The 22,682-nt window shown below is 37.9% G+C and overlaps 1 protein-coding gene across 1 annotated transcript in view; it reads right to left on the minus strand.

Moving 5' to 3' along the window:
• Positions 1-868: 868 nt before the first annotated feature.
• The window catches only part of ZBTB10 (zinc finger and BTB domain containing 10), a 46,244-nt gene continuing 24,430 nt past the window's right edge, over positions 869-22,682 (minus strand). Inside the window, exons 3-6 of the mRNA XM_029959295.1 lie at positions 21,471-22,368; positions 11,606-11,779; positions 9,401-9,576; positions 869-5,915 (exon numbers count right to left, since the gene is read on the minus strand). Of these exons, the coding sequence (XP_029815155.1) occupies positions 5,610-5,915; positions 9,401-9,576; positions 11,606-11,779; positions 21,471-22,368 (1,554 nt within the window). The 3' untranslated portion in view covers positions 869-5,609. The remainder of the gene's footprint in view (positions 5,916-9,400; positions 9,577-11,605; positions 11,780-21,470; positions 22,369-22,682) is intronic.

Below are 22,682 nucleotides of genomic sequence, written 5' to 3' on the forward strand. Positions count from 1 at the left end.
TATCAAACCTGAAGTTTTCTCTGCAGGGCAAAAAGAAAATTCTGAAGTTTTCAAATCCTTGAAAGAACCAACAAAGGGCTGATTACTTTCTAGCTGAAGAAATCCACTTGTGTATAATCTACCAAAAAGAACCCACATTTAGGAAGATAACAGAAGCCAAAGGGTCAATTCAAACACATATCCAGCATTATTCAGTCAAGAAGCTTTTGAGAAACTCAGGTTGAAAGGACTTGTTCCAACTTCTCAGGTTGGTGGAAACAGAGAGAGGAAACAAAACACCAATGGAAAGGCTTTGGGCACACACAGTACTACCGCATTTCTGAGGGGATCCAAAACTTCTGGCACACACTAGACTGTGGTTAAAGTGCCCCTTCAGTGACCTGCTCAGCTATGCACTGCAGTTTGGCTAAAATCCAGTTTTAGGTATAAACACCTTATCTGAATTCTGGCTTTTGGAAATGGGTCATCTTAAAGTGATATGCCTTATTATGAGAGAAGTTTAAAATAAAACCTTAAAATAAATTCTGTTTTCTATACCTTCTATTCTATGTCAGAAGCAGAAGTTTTTTGGAGTAAACGATTGAATGTTGAGACTTAAGCCATCCAAAGAAATCTGCATCATCTTGTGGAGAGTGAGCAGGCAGGGCACAGAAGAATGGATAAAACTGTTATTTCTTAAATTTATTTACTTAAAGAATGGCGCAGAGTATTAGAAGTCTTGAAATTATGTTTATATACCAAAATGTCAGTGAAAAGTCACTTTTATCTGTCTTCTGAAGTAGCTAATCCAAATTGATCCAGGTAAGAAACATCATGTATAGCTTATTTTAAACATTCACTTCAAACTGCAATAATGTCAAATACAAAGTACTTGATAAGCCAATTTTATTTTCAAGTTTAAGTCATAAATTCTTCCTAGTGTAGTTTTGCATTTTTTTCCCCACATAAAAGTATTTCCAAAAACTCGTGGTGAATTATGTATGGAATCTTCATCATCTCAAAGTGTTCTGCTCAGCAACACCCATGCCTCTCGATTCCAAACCTGTATTTTCTTTATTACAGAGGAATTATTTTATTACAGGTTTGTTAAAGGATTCTATAGGAAAACCAACTTATTTCCTTTTTATCCACTGTGTCAATATTTAAACTTTACCATTCTGTTCAGTAATACACAGTAATGTGCTATTAAAATGCATAAAAGGCAAAGGAGCAAATATTTATCGAATAAAAATTAGGTAACAGATCACATAGTGAACAGGGATGCTAACAGAAGGGTCTGTGGTAAAATATCTACAGAAAGCTACTCAGTGGTACTACCTCTGCAGAACCTGCACCACACTCTGGAGGCACTGAACAAATTCACAACTGGGCTTCTTGCATAGCTTCTTCATCAGAACGTTGCCACCAAATAGTGCTAGAGAAAAGCACAGCGAATTGTCCAAAATATTCAAGTAACAAACCAGAAGAATTGTAACAACTCAAATCCAAAAGCCTTTTTCTCATCACATTGCACTCCACATTTTTCTTCTTTTTCACTTTCTTTTGACACAAGTTTTTTGGGTTGCTGGTGGTGTCATTTGTCTTGCTTTCGTTTCTGTTATTAGTTTCCAAAGCCATTTAAATACAACAAAGTAAAAAAGAAACAACAAACAAGGTACAGCACTTGCAAAGTGAATTCTGGATCTGTGTGGAGTCAGCAGACTACATAAATATTTCAGAACAGGTGGGAGACTTGCATTACTGAGTGGCAAGAACAAGAAAAATCAAGTGAAACAAACCTTAAAAGCAAGCAAACAACTGAGATTGGCCTAATTAAAGCAAATCCTATTAAAAGCCTTACCAACTTAAAGCTACGCAAGGAAAGCATCTTCTGCTAACAGCATTACTGCTGTGACCCACAACTAGGAGCATAACTCATGCCAGTGTCCTGGCCCCAAGCTTTTACTCACTTGATAATGCTTATTCTTGTCAGAAGGAAGAGGGACAATGTAGTGATACCTGAAAACTGCATTTGCAGAACGACACACATCACAAAAACTAAGTGTACACTATGGGAACCAGTAATTACAACTTAGGATGCATGTTAACAACTAAATACCACTTCTGGTTTTCAAAACTGGTTTCACTTCAGAAAGTTATTTTACTAGAGGATTTGTTTGCAAACAGAACTACAAAAAGTTTCTAAGTAATTGGAAAAAGTGCCACTTTTCCTGCAAAATGCATTTGTCATTACAATTAAAAAATGTTAACATACTGTAGTAACATTGGCATAGGAGAAACACATCTTACATTGTGTGTCTTCCTTACATCACACCTACTTTGACCAAGAGTTGTACTTCTGAATCTTAAGTGAATTTACTTAATGATTTGATTTTGTCCTGCATCACAGTGCCTTGCCACAAAGTGCTCTGTATGTTTCTTTCTAAAAGATACCCACCATTACTTGAAGAGATCAGAAAGCAAACAAAAACCCATAGAAGAAGGGGGAGTCCCAACATCAGAACTTTGTGTTTGTTTAAAAACATACATGATTCTTTTCATAAAACTACTCGTGTGGCATTGCCCCAAATAAGCAAGTCTCAAACGTGATTTGAGAAGGATTTCAGAAGACAAAATGAAAGACTGGGTATCTTTTCATTTGATAATGAAGACAGTTTAAGGGCATTAGTCTTTCTTCTTTTAAAAAGGAAAACAAATTTCAAAACAAATTAAAATCCACTGCGGTGTTACTACAGCATAACTCCAGCATTTCTTGAGGGAAACAATTTCTAGCACAAACAGAAATCTTTCTACTTCTTATAATAGTAAAGAAACTTGAGCTGTCCCTCAAAAGTTAATTCTTCAGAAATTTACATTTATATTATTTAGAACTACCCAATCAAATTAATGTATTTTAAATGACTTCTGAATAAAAAATTCAAAAAATCCATTGGAAATGGAAATTCTTTCAGTTCTACAACACAAGAACAGTGGATCTCCATTAAAGTATTTCACATCATTCGCTAAAGACAGTCATCCCTCTCCCTCCAATCCTACCATGGGCAATTACATGCAACTTTTAAAAGCAAGCAGTTAAGTGTTACCAAGGACATGATTGTCACAATGCAACAGAATATTAAGGCCAGTGAATAATAACTGAATATTTATAAATACCAAATGTCTATTAAAGCCTGTTTTTTCAAATATAATCGGAACAAAAGCACAACAATTCTGTAGTGTACCAAGTGTATATTTCAATTTACTGTATGCAGTCTAACAACAAATTTGGTCATAATTTACCAGATATACATAAATGATTTAAGTAGTAAAAGAAGATTCAATTCCAAGAGAATAAGTTCATACTTGAGGAAAAAACTCAACAAAACAAAAACAAAACAAAACAAAAAAAAAAAAAAGGAAAATACATTAAGAATGTAGAGCCAGGTCCAGTTTCTAAGTATTAAGTGAGCAGTATCCTAATAAAGCAGATTTAGGTGAATTTCAGATATATATATATACTTATATATAGACAGATCTACCAATTGTAAACTATGGTTTTAAAAGGGATAAACGGGATGGAAAAATCTTTATGCTATACTTACATATTCACAAAGCAGAACATTACTTTAACGTTTAAAATACTTTTTAATTCATATCATTTTTGCCCAACTAATTTCTACTTTGGACCCCACCAGGATTACACATTACTCATTTCAGTCTAGAACAATGAGAATAAAATGTATTCTTCAGTGTAAAAAAGGCACCCCACCCTTCCCACCCTCCCCAAAAAAACTAATCACGTCAGGTTTACAATGATGTGGAAGCTACCAATGAAACAAGTGGATGATAAAAAAAAGCATTTTAATTCCCATATAACTGTAGTTCAAACTTAGCTTCAATCAGCAAAAACAATGTCTTAACATTATGTTACTGTTCTATGGACAACAGTAAAGCTTGTCTCTTTAAATACATACCGACTTTGATCAGATGGAGCACCAGTAAGATTTTGTCTGTCAAAGCATAATTCAAAGTTATCCACACAACTACCATAATTTAGTTACCTGATATAAAATAGGAAAAAAATATACTCATTTTAAAATAAACAAAGTTGAAAAATATGGTGACCCTCAATTGGTTTTTATACAGTACTGTCACACTGGCCTAGCTATGTGTCATGATAAATGCTCTGCATATTTACTCATTGTGACATAATAGTACACCAGATGTATTGTTCCAATGATTGCCTGAATTTGTTTGCCTTAGGCTAGACAACACAGAGGAGTTTAAGGTGAAGGTGTAATGCCCTCCCCTCCCTATAAAAGGGGCCTGAAATCATTGGTACAATATTACAAGCTTAGGGGAAAAAAAGTCTACATGGCTACAAAAATTCAAGTTTCAATGCCTCCTAGAAAATCTGAAGCAAAGAGCATAGGGAGCATATCCTCCTGAAAAGTGGACAACTCAAAGAGTATTATTTTGCTTTGGACTTTTTGCTTTTCTTAAAAGAAATAATTCCAGCAAATGAGCAAATTAAATGTAATTGGTTTATATTAAATACTAGCAACAACCCATTAAGTACAAAAGAATAAAAAATAGTTTGTGTTCATTTTAATGATGAACGATGGGTAAAATAGCCTAGTGTTCAATTCACATCACAAACTAGCCAAAAAGCGGACAAGTGAGAAATTATTGACCAAAGAGTTGTTTAATATGACACTTTCTCCATTCCTTGTATTTTTATTTTGTGGGACTGAGGTATACACCAGGGGAATCAAAAAGTTTGAGAAGGGGCACCTTAGTGGGAAGAAACATTATTACATCAGATACCTTTTAGCATGACTGTTTCTTTTGACTACAAGTGGCACAAGAATTACCCATCCTCTGACCAGTCTATTATTTTCATTATTGGTCATTTCTTCTGCATTATCATTTTGAAACTGGTGAATCAACAACCTTCTTTAAAAACAGATGCTAAATTAATGCCATTAACAACTTCTCCAGTGCTTATCACCCATACCACCTGCCAGCACAGAGCCAAAAGTTTTCAAACCAAATTTCAGTATAGTTTTGGCAATATCTGTGACGCATATTTAAATGATTGGCTTTCACCTCTCAGGTTATGGAAGGGATAAAATTTGTATGGCAAAGACATGCTTGTGGAAAATGAGCCACTACCCCAAATTACCTTCGCTGACTCACTGACCATAGTAGAAGTGGATTTGGGAAAGCTGTCTTTGTATTTCCATACAAAGTTGTAATTTTCTTCATTCATGTTAACAGATACATGAATGTGTAACATAATTACAGTTACTACTATGTCTGAATAGGACCCAAGTAGCTATAGCCTATAAATAATAAAAAATACATTTTTCTTTTGATAACTGACTGTAGATGTGAGGACTCTGTATAATTCAACCAAATGGTTGTATGCTGTACAGTCCTGTGCAAATATCATAAAAAAATTAATAATCCTTTTTTTGCTATAAGGCTTTGACCCTACATTTTTCACAGCAATGTAACTACCATCCAGCCTGTACCATATTTCGCAAGCCTTCAGTCCCAAAATTCATATAGTCAAATAGTCAATCCATACAGTGTCCATTTGCAGCACCCTGAAGTCATATGCTCTGTCAGTCATCTAAAGGCATACAAACTTCCCCAGCTTCATCCCATCGGGACTGGTCATTCTGTTCTTCTACATCATCACCAAGCTCCTCATCACCTTCTCCCACTTCATTTTCCTCATATTCTTCATCCCTAGGGAAATCTGTGTCCTGCACCTGGTCTGCTCCTTCTTGCCCTCCAGGTTGAGATTTATCTGCACAGTCTACACAAACTCCATAACGTCGTGATCCATGTCTTATTCCAACACTGGCTGCTAGCATGAAAATCTTCTTACACACCATACACTTATACTTTTTATCCTTTTTATGCACCTGTGGAAGAGAAATTTTAACAGGTGAAAATACACATAGCAAGTTACATTTGCATACAGTAGTAGAAAACTACTGATAACAAGAAGAGTAATTACTAATACAAAAATTCTTTTTGAACATTTCCAAGAGATACTCACACTGTTCAGAGTAAGAGAAGGACTACTAGAGATCTGTTTATGTATTCCTCAACATGCATGAGCTATTTCCCACAACCAAACTGAACACCTGCCTGTTCTGTATACAGGTGAGTGTTCAGTCCACAACTACTCACCCTACAGAGCAAGACTCAAAGGCAATGAGAACAGCGCTTACACTGCACACACGATAATATCTCATTTAGAAAACTGCCTTTACAATTTTAAGTTCTAGAAAAATTTAGAATGAGCAAGAGTTATTAAATTCTGTGTGAATTCAAAGAGCAAAATCCTTCTTCCACGACATCTTTATCCCAATGCAACCAAAACAAATACCAACTTTCCAGGTCCCTTTAGTGAGTTTTTTGTCTGTATGTGAGCCTGTGTGTAAAGTTAAAAGGCTGTTGTTGACTAATTTGACTAAATTTTAATTTTCAGTTTGGAAGTATGTTACTTGTACATGTAACTGAATTCAGCAGCCATGTATATTAGTTACTATCTACTAAAAATTTAAGTTGAAGAGTTCCTTCTTGTATCTGCTCCTTAAATATCTCATTTGAAGTCCCACTGAAAAATTGCCATTTTAGATAAAACAGAAATTACCATCCAGATGAGGGGAAAAAAATCAGGTCAAGATACAAATAGTTACTTCAGTCCTGCTATATAATCTGTAGAGCTGATACATGTGTTTTCCTCAGCCTCTAGACTTACATAAAGCAGAATGTTTGAGATTTGTTGAATGGAAAGGGGAAAGGAGGGGGGAAAAAAACAAACAAAGAAAAAGTATTCAGTCTTCAATGGGGAAAGGACACTTCAGTTAAAGCACAGAACTAGGCTGAGCTCATTCTATAGCTATTTTCACGGTCTGACTTCAACTCCTTTCCTGAAGGGAAAAAAAAATCTGGTCAGATACTGCAGGACAGAAACCTTAAGTCCCACTCTGCTCTTCCTGGTAAACTGACCATCTCCCAGTGTTGCTGTCTTCTCCAGTGAGCTGCAAAGGAAGGAGCAGCTGCTGCATATGGCAATCAAGGAGGTGATAACGCCTCAGACTCCTCTGCCACCCCATGGAGCTGCCCTGCACCATCACCACCTCCCTCACTGCAGTCACTTACAGGCACTGTTTGTAAGTGTGTGTGAACGTATGATGATTAATGTGTTTTGATCCAACAAATACACAAACATCTCCAGACTCAGTAACATCACAGGTACTCCTGGCCCTTTAGGCATCTAAGCCTTCACTAGATGGTGCGGGAGGCGAAGAAAGGCAGCAGTGGCAGGGTGGAAAGAAGTGTATCTAAGATTAGCAAAGTCCAGCAGAACATAAGATGCTGGTTCTAAAATTTACACAGGAGCTATTAACATATGCCTTCACTACCTGTAGAGCAGTTCAAGAAACACTAAAAAATTACTACAGGGGTCTTATAAACATCTTCTAGAATTATATCCTGATATGACTCACGTTATTACTTACTTTAAATAACATTACTGGCTAACAAACTCAATTTCATTATAACAGAAGCTAGAAAGGAAAGTTTGGAAGACTTAGATCAAAAGCTCTTTTCTGCATCCACATGAAAGCATAGAAGCTTTCCACTTTTTCTACTCACCGAGGAACAAAAAGCCAACTACAGGGAGGCTATGGAGACTTACAGAACACCTTTGCGAGGAGAGCAAAACGGTCCATTGATTCTAAAAGGACTGAGGAAAGTTACCGAAGTCACAGAACCATAGAATGATTTGGGTTGGAAGGGACCTTAAAGATCATCCAGTTTCAATGCCCTGCCATAGGCAGGGACACCTTCCACTAGACCAGGTTGCTCAAAGCCCCATCTAACCTGACCTTGAACACTGCCAGGGATGGGGCATCCACAACTTCTCTGGCCAACCTGTTCCAGTGCCTCGCCATCCTCACAGTAAAGAATTTCTTCCTAACATCTAATCTAAACCTATCCCCCTTCAGTTTGAATACATTCCTCCTTGTTCCATCACTACATGCCCTTGCAAAAAGCCTCTCTCTGTTTTTCTTTTAGGTTCCTTTCAAGTACTGGAAGGCTGCAATTAGGTCTCCCCAAAGCCTTCTCTTCTCCAGGCTGAAAAAACCCAAGGACCCTTCCTCCAAGGAGAGGTGCTCCATCCTTCCAATCATTTTCATGACCCTCTTCTGGACCCAATCCAACAGGTTGATGTCTTTCCTGTGCTGGGGACCCAAGAGCTGGATGCAGCACTCCAGGTGGGGTCTCCAAAGAGCAGAGTGGAGGGGCAGAATCACCTCCTTTGACCTGTTGGCCACGCTGCTTTTGATATAGCCCAGGATACACTTGGTTTTCTGTGCTGCAAGTTCACATTGCCAACTCATGTCCAACCTCTCATCCACCAGCACCCCTAAGTCCCTGTCAGCAGGGCTGCTCTCAATCTGTTCATCCCCCAGCCTCTACTGATATGGGGTGTTGCCCCAACTCAGGTACAGCATTCTGGAGAAATACACTTTACCCCACTCCATGTACTAACCTCTTTTGTCTATCTACAAAGCATGTTGCAAAATGAGATTTTTTTAAAAAAAAAAAAAAATCACAGCTTGGAGAAATGTTATTACTTTTTCACCACCAATACAATCTTGTTCTTATTACTCCCCTAAAATACCCCTTGGATTTTGTACAGTAAATATCATAATGAAGGCAATTTCTTACAGACTAGATACAAAGTACCTGCAAAATACCCAAGACAGATAACACTTTCTCTGGCTCCTCAAATAAACAAGTACTCAAGTCAAATCCTGAGTTATGCAACATGCACAGGACAGGGCAAGCTGAACTGCTGATTATGGCATTGGTAGTCTGTCAGACAGATGTTTACTTTCTGCATCAGATATTTTTTGTTCTTTGCTAAATCTTAAAGTAGATACTACACTATAGCATTGTCTAGTTGGGAAATAAACATTTCAGAACCACTTCAAGATATTGTGCAGTTACTGAATTAACAGGGTGCCGTCACAGAAGATGGTGATGCAGCATTATAGAACAAGATGTGCTATTCTACTGAGTAACACTAAACCAAAACTGCCTTTTGTTATCTACAGAATACTTACATATACTGCATTTATATCATGTCACTTTCAAAATAATCTTGAAGTTACTAGAATTCCAGTGACTCTCTTAATTGACACTGCATTTTCCATTAAGAGCACAAGATGTATAGTTATCACAAAGAGATGTTTATCTTCATTCATTTTAGATTACGATAAAACAATTTACATTATGACAAATCAGAGAAGAGCGTTTCTTCCAACTACCAAAACATGCAAAAAACCCCAAAAACCCACTCGACACACATACACTTGCAATTACCTACCAAGGAATGTCTCTTTACATGCTCTCTTCGTGTAAACAGTTTCCCACAGATGTCACAACTGAAAGATCTCACGCCTGTGTGAATGAGCAAGTGTCTCTTTAGTGTTCTTCTGTATTTGGCTACATAATTACAGTGTGGACACTTCAACTTGTTCATGATTAAAGCAGAGGAATCGCCTACAAGATAATAAGCCATCAGGAGAAAAGATAATGAAACACACACAAAAAAATATTTCAGTATGTTCTGCCTGTTGCACAAAAAATAAACAGGTGCCAAAACAATAAAGCACCCACATGACTTTTCATCAGCCAAATCAGGACAATGCCTGTCTGCAGAAATCACAAATGATGGTAAGTTCTGCCTGTATGATCCTGCTAGAAAAACACCTACTTGTAACCAAAGTATTTTTACTACAGAAGTACTAATCAATTCTCTGAAAAATCATCTTATTTCATTAATAAATTAACTACAACTTAGCGGTATTCCACTTTTCTAGAGGTCATCTATATCAGAAAACATTTTCTTCTGGATTAGAAACCCTCTAACTTTGCAGCATTTAGACAGTTACAATCTTCTCTCCCAATATTCTATTTAGAATTACGTGCAGTAACTGTCTGCCAAGATCTGACTTGACAAATCAATAAAAAAAGGTGTAACTAAGCAAGAATGAATATTGACAAAAGGAGTAGGACAATAAGAGGTAGCATAATTCTGAAATAGCTGAAAAGGAAAGTTATTGGTTCAGATCTTATCTATTTTCTACTTTGGTCTAACAGTAGGAAAAAAATTGAGAGCAGAAAAGAAACTTCCGCAAGTAGCAATATCTCACTTCTTCCTTATGATGGAGGGGAGCTCTTTACATATCCTTGCACCACAGGTAACACAGTTTGCTCAAAGGATATGTGCAAAACAGGTTTGCTACAGCTGCCTATTACTGTGTGAAAGAGAAGAACACAGGATGCTATGATGTGGAGAAGGTCACATAGGAATATAAGGATGATTTTGAGCATATGATATTGGCTCAAAACATACTACAGGTGAGATAATTTATGAACATAATCATAACCATCTAGAAGCACCCAAAAAGCACTGACTCAGGCTACATGATTATGAACAAGAATTTCTCATTTTCAGGCTGGGAGAAAGAAAACACAAGTAATTGCATGTTACGTGCATGGGCCACAGGCATGGCCACAGGCATGGGCCCCAACTCATCTAGAGTTGCCTCCTCAGAGCTTCAAAATCCATCATAATATGGAAGTTAAGTTTTGCTAACATTCAGAAGTTTGCTTTGGTATATTGGAGCACTCAGGCAAGCTGCATGCCAATATAATGTCACATAATAGCTTATATGAAGAAAAGTAAGTCCTATGCACATCAACAGGGGTATAACAGGCAGACATCAGGGCTGTAAGATATATGGGGCTTAAGACTCCAAGACCAGGTTCTAGTCCCATGACTGCTAGCAAATTTCACCTTCTGATGACCCAATTTCTTCCACTGTAAAAACCCAAATAATTTAAAGTAAACCATAAACCACATCCCAGTAATAGCTCAAAGTTACAGAGAAGAGGTAAGCATTATTATTACCCAAGCCTTAAGATCCTCCTTTTATCCAAGACTTCATATATTTTAAGGATCTAGCAACAATTGTTTTAGATGCAGTGGTGTTTTTGGGAGGTTTTCAGACAGAAAAATAATTACAGATAATTGCTTGCTTGAACTGACAGAAGAAGGCTTAATTACAGCTGCACAGAACTCAAAATCTTTATTGCAATGAAGTTTTTATTTTGATAGCGAGACATATGCCAAGATCTCCTTTTAAAATTATATTTAATTTCTTATCTCCATCATCCAAGTGTTCAATTTCAAATGCCATATATCTGTAATTATCTTAGAAAAGGGGAGGAAGCTATCAGGTCATTAAAGACCTCAGGTATCTTCACATTCAGACACAATAAAAGAGCTGACATAAATCACTTTCTCTTCTTACTCTTCCATACATTTGAATTCCTTTTTCTCTCTCCGAGGAAATCCTCATATTTACATTATCCAGAAAGGCAAATGATATGGAAGAAGATTAAGTGTTTACATAATCTTATAAACCTTCAAACAAATTAATCAAATATTACAAGCAGTGACACACAAGACAAAGAACCCCTATGAGAGGCAAAAAAGAAACTTCTCTCCATCAGATATACTTACCATTTTCCCAAGCTTCTTTTGGCCAAGATTCTGGCAGCAGTCCATACTTGAAGTCACCAGAAGTACCCGGCAGCAGTCCGTACTTGAAGTCACTGGAAGTACCCGGCAGCAGACCATACTTGAAGTCACTTGAGGTACCCGGCAGCAGACCGTACTTGAAGTCACTTGAGGTTGCTATTAAAGACAGTCTTACTTTAGCTTCCCGGGTTCTAATCAGTCATGCTGTTTAGCAAAATATGTATTGTTTAACTGTGACAAAGAAGTTTCTAACCTTAAAATAGTAATAGTAGTACTTTTTCACAGTATTCAATACTGAAACTAAGAAATAACCGCATTCTTAATTTCAATGAAATGAGATCATTGAACTATTCTCCACAGCACCACTTCTCCTCATCCAGAGAAAAATTCAAAGCTTTTTTCATACTACAGGAACTTTTATGGTAAGGATTTTTATTCCTTCACTATTATCATGACAGGGCTACAAGGCTTTCCACTGGATTCTCTTTATAACTGCTTTGGGCAGTGACTTCATCTGGTCTGCCACAGGCAGTCTAGTTGGTACAAAAGTAAACATTTTCTGCTGGAGGTATGATTTTTTTTTTATTGCCTTAAAATAACTCTGTGGTATATATAAAGTGCTTAAAATACCTTTATTTATGTAAAGTATCCTACAGCTGTGTCTAAACCCTTTTCTGAATAATCATCTCCACTACTCCATAACCACATCAATTCAACAGACCATAATTACTTGGAATATATCAGTTTAAAAGACTAGTTTGTATATTTATATTTGGGCTTTGGACAAGATCTTCATGCAGTTCATGTTGTCTTTGCATCCACTTTTCCTCTTTAAAAGAACAAAACCCTTCGGAAGTGATCAATGTCTCAAAAAGATCCTTGCTTGATCAAGGGAGGTGATTGTCCCATTCTGCTCTGCACTGGCCTCACCTTGAATATTGTGTGCAGTTTGGGGCATCACAATATAATAAGCATATAAAGCTATTGGAGAGTGTCCAAAAGAGTGCCATGCACATGATCAAAGACCTAGAGGGGAAGCCATATGAGGAGCATCTGAGGTCACTTGATCTATTCAGCCTGGAGAAGGGGAGATTGAGAGGAGACCTCATTGCAGTTACAACTTTCTCGTGAGGGGAAGACGAGGGGCAGGCACTGATCTGTTCTCTGTGGTAACCAGTGACAGGACCTGAGGGAATGGCCTGAAGTTGTGTCAGGGGAGGTTTAGGATGGATATCAGAAAGAGGTTCTTCACCCAGAGGGTGGTTGGGCACTGGAACAGGCTTCCCAGGGAAGTGGTCACAGCACCAAACCTGCCAAAGTTCAAGAAGAGTGTGGATGATACTCTCAGGCACATGGTGTGACTCTTGGGGATGGTCCTGTACAGGGCTAAGGGTTGGATTCAATGATTCTTCTGGGTCCCTTCCAACTCAGCATATTCTGTGACTCTGTGATAATTCTATACTTTTTTAACAAGTAAGAATTACATCAGTGAACATGGAATCACTACTGCAGAGCACAAAGAAGAGAGCTATAAATAGTACACAATGAAGCTGCACTAGGCATTTGACAAAACTTGTATTTGTGGGACAAAGACCCTTCTGGCAAGAGTGCAAATCAATCTTGCCCCCAGTTCCCAAGACAGGAGTCTGCTGGAAGACATGAACTCATAAATCCATTACCTTCCTCACAGGCAAACATGTTAAACAAACAAACTACAGTGGTAACTGGCAGACTTCCTTTATCTGTCTGGATGATGCTTGGGTCCTCACACTGGATTTCCCATGTCACCATTGTGAAAAGTCTTGAGAAGGGTTTAATAGTAAATAGATGCATTTTTGTTTTGAAGCCTGAAATTGTACCTTTTACAAGTCCAAAGACTTTTTTCTTTATCCCTACACTGCTCATTCTAAGGATTTTTTCAGGAAAAGAAATTCCCTTAGGGTAAACTAGAATTTCATGCAGCCAGTAAAAAGCTGCACACTCAAACACTCACAGTTTACAGTTTTACTGGAGAAAAGTACAGATTACAAATCCTCACAGCATTAGACATATACAGTAGTTTCATTTACTGCTCAGGCAGTGTTACAGCTGGCAGCAGTCGTTTTGTCTCCAACATAAGACAACAGTTCAAAAGGATATCACCTAACAAGTAGGAAGCTTATAATTCTATCCTATCCATTAGACAATGGCAAATGACAAGCAAAGCTGAATCACAACTGCCAAACTAGGCATTCCATCCAAGCTTTAGAAAACAAGACCTTGAGTGGATGAAGGAAAAGAAATACCAGTATTTTAGCTGTTCCACCTAGCTATTTTGGTATAGAAAGAAAGAAGTGGAAAGGGGAAAAGAAAATAAATCTTTCCTTTAAGAAACAAAGCAGTGAGGAAATTTTTTTTTAATTACTGACTCTAATAGCTGTTATGTCCAAAAGAGGCAAGAACTCCTTATGCTAATTTGGACTCCAGCAATGGCATCTCACAACAGCTCAAGGAATAGAACACAGATACCCTATAGACATGCCAACTACACATTCCTTTTAGGTGAGCAGCAAAACTTCCTTCTGTAATACACAAGAAAGGATTAGTGAGGAAGCAATGTATACAGTTCTGGAAAGAACAAAGATGACTTAGTCTTAAGGCTAAAAGCCTGCAAATAAAAACAGGCTTCAGGATCTAGCAGAGGAAAAAAAAAATAAAACAATCCTTACAATCTGTTTAAAATATTAGTTTTTTTTCTTTATAGGTTTTTTCCCCCGTAATAGAACTGATCCAGCTCTAGCTGAACAGTGAAAGTCAGCGATGAAAATATTTCAAATGACTTTTTCCCCTCTTGTGGGAGAACTACTTTTAACATTAGCAGATCATTTATGCACAAGGTTGGTATTGAAGTCTGAGGGAAGTTAGGAGCTCAAATCAGTGCATAGGTCTAGATCTTAGCATAAAAGACTCAGCACAGAGCCAAACAGATTTAAGAGGTGTTGTCTAATGTAAATAGTAGCTACCAAATCTGTCTACTTCCAATTTGAAGAGAAAATCTTCTATAATGTGAAAGAACACCAGCACAGATACCACAAGAGATAAGAGGTTGCTACACACACTTCAGTCCCTGCATAGTACAGGACTAAGTAGATAATAATTAAACCTAATGCTTATTCTTAGAATAATTCGTTGACCTAGAAAACCTACTTTCTAGATTAAGCACACAAATAGTGTGTTCAAAACAAAGCCACGAAAAAGGCATCTCTAACATCTAATTGCTGATCCATACAGGTAAGGCAGAAATTACACAGAGACTGGAAGCTGGAAGTGCAATACTTGGTCTCTACTAGCTTCCCCAGGTGGATGTAGAGCTGACAGTCAGGAAAGTTTCCAATTGTAGCTGAGTCAATTTTAAGGCGTTACAGACCCCTGTGACTCTTAACATCTCCAGTTCCTCCTCCCAGAGGGCTACTGCCCTCTGAAACCTGCTTGCAAAACTGTGGATAGTCATCATCTGACCTGTTCTGGTCAACTTAAACCCAAATTATCTTGACAGGAGACTGAAAGCAACTATGTATATAGTTGTACTGGAAGACTGGGGGTGGGGTGCAAAGGGGGGAAATACAGACTGCAGTAATGCAGATCTTCAACACAAAAAATAAGCAAAAAGCTAATTAGAAGAAATGGTGTTCTGTATCTGCAGACCAAGCCATCTGACCACGACTCTCTCTGATCTAAGGATACCTTTCTAGAGTTTAGTTGATTTCTAGGAGGTATAAGTTAATAATACAAATATCATTACCATTTACCCAAATATCAAACATTTACCCATTCTTCTAGCCTGCACAGATAAGAGGCCATCAGTAACACGATCTTAAAAAAGCAAATCAACAACAAACCTAAAAATAATAAAAAAAACCCACAATCCAAATAAGCTGATTAAATATCAGCTCTAAAATTTTCAAGATGTCAATCTGAGAAGACAGACAGTCCAAAATAAAATCGTGTGATAAAAGTTAGTGCTGTAAAAGCCTACACAACCACTTAATTGTATGTTCTACTGCATTTGTTCTCAGGAAAAAGGATAACCAGGAGTTAAAAACGCCGATTTTCAGTTTTGAAGGCAAGAAGTAGGGGAGCATCACCAGAAAAAGACAACATATCCAAGTCAGAAATGTCCTTAGTTTGACAAGTTTCACTCTTTTTCTGTAATCAGAAATATGCTGATCTGGGGGGGGGGAAGAAAAGGGAGACATTACTGAGTAGGGAATGATTAAGGAAGAAGACCAATTACAGAAGTCACTGGTCTCATTAGAGAAAGGGATATGGACATAGGGTGAGCTCAGGGAGAAGATACAAAACTTCGTATTAGATACAGTTGTCTGTAGTGAACTTCTCTTTTCTGTATACATATTAGCACTAGAAATAGTGCCAAAATAAGAGAAAAGAGAATACTACTATTTTTTCTACCAGCTTTTCTGACACTGACTGCTTATTTAGATCAATTAAAAAAAGACAGAAACTAGACAGGATAAGCAATTAGCCCATAGCTTTCAAGGATTGTAAAGAAAGCAGTGGTAATCTACTGATACAATCTGGATTGCTATTAGAGAGCTGGATTTGTTAGGCAACATGACAGAAGAAACAGCACTGTCAACACTGACATATTAGGAAGGTGGGGGAAAGAATATCTTGCACTCCCCTTTTGTTCCCAGAGTATTTCTCACATCTTTAACCCCGTTTCTTCTGAAAAGGATTATTCTGAAAGCACATTATTGCTCAGCTGCCTCTTGCAACAGAAGGCTCCCCCAGACACTTAAGACATTTTGCCAATGCAGTCTTACTAATACTTTATCTATTGCTCGCAACTGCTCTCCATTTTTATTTCTCATTCACAAAAAAAAATGATATATTGCCCTAACTTTGGAGTCAGATCTAGCACCAACTAATCATCTGCCAGATGACCACCAACTGATGCCAAACATATCATCCACTTGCTTTTCAACTTGCTTACCAAACATTCCCTGAAAAACTCCTTCCCAAGAAAGGGAAAGCTGTTTTGCTGATCTCTCTCCCACAAAGGCTACACAACTGAAACAGAAGATATTAAAAAGTTTCCTCATCCACATGTGTGGGGGAGTCAGTTGCTCTTATGTACCATCTCAACTTATGGAGTTGCTGCCATCAGCATCATCACTATTTTATAAGTGAAAAAAATCAGCACTTCAGATTGGTATTTTTTTTGAAGTGAATGCATTGCATGAGACAAAAAAGAAAAAAAGCTTTTCAGACAGAAAAGGTCTGTAGACACCACAAAACCTTCTTCCCCAAACCATTCACGAAACAAAAAAAAAACAAATTCACAGCACTGAGACACAAAACATTGCTTCATGTTGCACGGTCAACGACAGACCATACCATGAAAATGTGGGAATCTGCTTGTCTTTGGGATCATCCCTAGGAGAAGTAAATTTAATGAACGGGGAAGAGACTGACGCTCAGATGTTGTGCTCTCTTTAGAAGACTTCTAACAACCTACAAGGCCTTCAATACCAGATTACATAGGGGAACAGAGCAAAAAAGAGGTTAAAGGTCCATCGAGGAACTTAAAATCTTTCAATAGGGTATCAGCTGGAGATCTGAGGAAAATCTGGCTGAGAGTGATACTACCATGGAGAAGCAGAAAAAGCACTTAGTTTTCTTAGGCTATTTTTTTTCCTTTGTAACTCAATCAAGTCAGGTTTATCCCTATAAGAAATACATGCATTTCCAGATAAGTCCATCAATCTTGATTTCTTCAAAGTTACCTGTCTATAGTGTAAAGTCCTAATCAAGTTGTTATGCTCCTCCCTTGCATCATAACAACAGCTGTGACCATCCCTATGTTTTTTGTAAGCAGGTTTAGCTGGCTATTTGCATCCTTCTGAAAAGCAGTTGCTTCTACAGCAAGCTGAATTAAATTCCTTAAGAACCCATACAAAATCATTCACAAACCCTCTTGTTCCACCAAAGGGCTGCATTCATCTTGCACTTGTTATCCTTTGCCTTGCCTCCACCACAATACATGACACAGCAGTAACTGGCCTGAAAATCAAGGTAACACATAATCCAGTTGTAGTTTCATAAAGCTATTGCAATATTGCATATAAGTCTCCTAAAAAATCAACACAATCAGCTCTGGAAAGCATGAGCAATACTCCACAGCTGTTCTGAAGCCTGAGGAGAGGACACATATACTCCAAAACAGGCCTAGACAAAAAATATATCCAAGAAGTGATGAAAATTGACCAAAAAAACCCTAAGAACCAACATTAAGAATATGATGAATTATATTCACTGAGCTTTTATGAACTGGAAACTGACTATGAGATGCTGACTGACTGCACAGTTACTTTTACCATGATAAACAGTTAATTGTAGGATGCACAATTGCTATAAACAGTAAAGACTTTTTTAGCAGATTACCAACTAGAAGGGAAAACATGGACATAGGCAGTAACATTCAATATTTTAGTTAAACAGCTACTTGAATTAATATAGCTAAAACTGGAGAAGTTTTGAAAGCTTAAGCAAAAATAAGTAAATATAAGATGGTACATGCAATTTCAAATCTATTTCAACTTTATGGAGCTTTTTTGAAGTTCATCAAAGTGCTACTTTTACAGAGAAAGTGTTAAATATAAACTCACTGGCAACACAGGGTAGAAGGAAGAAGCTGACATATCCTTACAGATACCTGTAGGAAAACTCACATTCAGCAAGGAGCAGTTTAACATGTTTGCATCACTGGGACAAGAGGAGTAGCAGATAGTTCAGAAAGCTTTAATTGTTTATTACTTAATACTTATCTAGCTGTACCCAACTGGGAAGTCCATTTACTACAGAAATCAACGAAGTGGTTTTTGGGATAATTTTTTTAGTGAGAGGAGCGTTCTTAAATAGGTTTCCACCATATCTACAGTATTTTTCCCCCCCTCACAAAAGAACCAGACCAACCAAAACCATAATCAAGGACACAGGAACTCACTTTGCATGTAACTGACAGCTCACAACCTCAGCTGGTGTTGGTTATTCCCATCAGAACATGACAAAGCATAATAGTACAAGCTCATTCTTTCCCTTTCAGCAAACAAAGAGACAGTGCACTTTTTAGCTCTCATCATAAGAATTTGCTATTCTTTATTTTTCTTCTCACAGCATTTTCTTGTATCAATTCCAGATGATATTTTCTTCTGCATTTTTACCTCCCAGTGCCTATATTATTTTTGGTAAGCTTCTCATCTCCACAAGAAATTTAATCCAAAACTAAAAAGTTATCGTATAACCTGCAGGTTACTCTACAACTCATTCTTGACATTCCTCCAACGCTCCACTCCTCCCTCTTCCACCTTTTCTTGGGCATAGAGGCAGCAGTTCAAAGAAGAATGTTTGAGGGTGGAATCTGCTTGCAGAGCAAAGAGAAAGAGGCAGCAGCAGAGGAGAAAGAACACCAGTGGCTGAAGCACAGAGTATGGGTGAAAGTGAGCTATTATACCAAGCCCTACTTCCAGTCACTCCTTGCTTCACACAATGTGCATGCAGAGAAGAACTTCATAAAAGGCATAATTGCAAAAATATTAGATAGGGCTTCCAAGAGTTCTAATACTGACAGAAAATGTAATTATGTACTTGGGAACACATATGCTCTGAAAATATCAAGGAAATTGTTAGTTGATGGTATTTTACAGCTCAATAAAATAAACTTCCCCCTTCAGTCACAGAACTTGAAATGGTTTTAGACAGACACCACAGCACACATTCACTATGTCCCTAGTCTCCAATACAGTTCTCTTCACCAAGATGCTACATGGATGTATTTCGTAATTTAATTCTTTAGCATAACAAGCTACTGAAAACCTTGGTGCTTCTGTCAAAAAAAAATCCACAAAAAATAAAACAGAACTAAACTTGTATAATCACTACTGACTGCCCATGTCCTCCATTATTTCTTCAAGAAAGCTCCACAGAACACATACGAATTCCACAGAAGGCAACCAAGTATTTCTTTCTGTTGCTACTGACATCACTTAGTAGACATATTCTCTGTATTTCAATTGGTAAAAGAGGTTGAATAACCACCCCACAGAAATCAAACAGAAATCACATGCTAAATTGTGTCAGAAATTTGATGTTTGTGCAATTTATATACAGGTCCTCAGTTCCTGCTCCAGACCCTTTTTCATGCCACTGCAACTATATCGAGTAGTGTAGCCTAGCACAAGCAGATTTGTTGTGTGGGTGCTGAGGACTCAACATCCACACTATCTGAGTCTAAAGGTGCTTTACTTAAGGCTAGATCTAACCCTGTGCTGTGGATCTAAGGTCTGTTAGCAATTGTTATGTTTTTGAAACATAGCTTCTATTGTGATTTCAGCCTGAAAAATCCTGTACAGTCTAGGAAAGCTTAGACAGTAAGAGAAGATCAGGAAATTCACTTTACAAGTGCAGGCTCCCAAGAATAGCTAAAGCAGATCTACCCAGAGTTGAGAGATGAAGGCTTGAGATAGGCAAACACCCTGAAGCATTTGCAGAACAATGTTAGCTCCTCAGCACAGCTGCTTCTCCGGAGCTGCTCTGTTGTGTCACACTACTTGCTAACTACAGGGAGGTATCTTGTACTGGAGGTACACATCCATAGTGCACAGCACTGCAGACTGGGACCAGCTGGCACTGCACGGCACAGTGGGGTCACCACGTGCCCACTGCGGCACCCCTGCTTCTCTATGGCCTCCAGCCCCATAGGCAGGGGCAGAGCTCCTGGAGGAGACAGAGGACATCTACACCACCTTCATGGTTCAAGCAGGCATATATTTTAACCTGCTTTAGAAACAGACACATCTAAAGCATTTAATTCCAGATATTTCTCAAATCTATCTTTAATCTGACTCCTAAACTGCAATACGTTTTCAAAACTGCTAATTCATCAGAAAGTGATGCAAATTACAGTAAAGGTAAATGACAGTATTTCAAATACATACTTCAACTATTCATACAGCATAATAATAATTTAAAAAACAAAGCCCTGGACGTAATTACACTGCCCCAGATCCCAATTACACCATGAGCAGTCTGCTGCATATAATTCTTTGTGTGACCTTATTTGTTAAACAAACAGATATTTAACCCTACTCTACCATTTACATTAATCATAGATCCTTAAGGAAAAAAATCCTATTAACTCAGTCACTCTCAGGATTTGTTTAAAGCATTGTTTAACAAAAATATATTCCCGTCTAATATATGTCATTGTGGCATCTCTGTCCAACGTTTCACAAACTTGCTTTAAGTGTTTCTATTATAGTAGCCAGGATTACTCTGTCTTGCAGGTTCCCAGACACCCCTATAATAAAAATCAGTAGAATGCTGACTTCACTTTCTGAGTGACGCTCAGGTGAAGGAGATTACTAGAAAAATCTTTTTCTAGCGTAGGGAAGGAAATTATAAAGGTCCCTGCTCTCTGTGCAACCAGTTAATATTCATTAGCCAACAGTTATTACTCCTTGGTTTTGTGCCTAATAGTCACCACAGATTAAATGTGAATGTAAGAATTTTAGTTTGTAGCAGCTGATAAGTATCCCCAATTCAAGTACCAAATGCAAACAGCACATTCCATCCTGCACAGCGCTGCCATTACTGTCTCCAGCAGAAAATCACTGCTGTGCCCCAAGGCAGAGGATCAGATTAATGATTCAGTAACGTGATTGCTGTGCTGACCTCACTAATCCTATCCAACATACCTTTATAAGAGTTACACTGTCAGGTACTTCATTCAATACTTCATTCAATACTTTAGTTTTCAAATAACACGATCACATTAAGCAACATTTACCTGCTTCTTCTTTAATAAATGACAGATCTTCTTCTGGATATGGGACTGACGGTTGCAACGCTGAGCAATCTTCTGAGTTCTCTTCAGTATTAGGTGGTATATTATAAATAAATCTCTTTGCAGTTTGGTTTTTCCTTCTTGCTTTTCCAGGTTCTTGAACTGATTGTCCCTGTGCACCCATGTCATTCCACACAAAAACTTTTCCCTCACCTTGAGATTCGTTTTCAGCCATTTCAGGTGAGCTGTCCTGGACCCAACTGCAGTCATTCATTTGGTAGCTTTCCATTTGGCCCTCATCAATTGGGTAGGGATCGTTCTCAGTTTTTATGCTACTTGCCAAGTTGGTAAGGTTTCGTGTTGCCCAGAAGCTGGCAACTTTCTGATCCCTTGGAGACAAACCATCCCTACTAACAGATCTTCTGTTGTAATCCACTACAACGGTCTCTGGAGCTTCTGATTTTATACTTATGTTTAAGGCATCTTTAATGAAGTTGCGGCAGGACTGGACAACCTCCGTCATCTGAAGGTAGCTGGCCACCGACATCACTTCAATGGCATTTTGGCTCGTAAGCACGAGGTTACCAGAATATAAGAAGTCCAAGATGACAGAAAAACCTTGAACAGCAACAACGTCTAAATAGGTAACAGTGGTTTGGTTCCGGCTTTCTTTGTTTGTAAAGCAATACAGAGTCTTAAAGAAGCGGCTGCCTGCAACCAGGATGTTCTTGTGAGCTCTGAAGACCCTCCCACTCACCACAATATTAACATCACAAAGAATGCCTTTCTTCCTCTGCTCGTTGAGCTCTTGCAGGAGCTGATAGCAGTAAGAGTTCTCGTTTGGCCTACTGTTAAAATCACAGTATCCTTCATTGTTCAGTTCTGATGGTAACTCCGCCTCCTGCAATTAAAAGACCACAAACATAATTAGTGCTTGGTGAATGCTCTTCTTAATCCTCCAACACTACAATAAGGATATGAAAATAATCTTAAGAAGATAATTTTAATCAAACAATTTTTTGTTATTTATGTTCTTGGTCACAAAGGCAGACAGGAATGTGTAATTAACAAGCTATTTTTGAAAACTAAGAGTCATGATCTCGTTCTGCACCTTCCACCCCCAAATCTGAAACAAAATGAACTAGCAGATTTTCCTTGAGGGCAAAGGAAGTGAAATTTCAGCCAAAAGTAAGGAAAGATTTAGTTGAGTGTGAG

This window comes from Manacus vitellinus, unplaced genomic scaffold, assembly GCF_001715985.3.
Source record: "Manacus vitellinus isolate BGI_N305 unplaced genomic scaffold, ASM171598v3 scaffold_1_pilon, whole genome shotgun sequence".
Taxonomy (NCBI): Eukaryota; Metazoa; Chordata; class Aves; order Passeriformes; family Pipridae; genus Manacus; species Manacus vitellinus.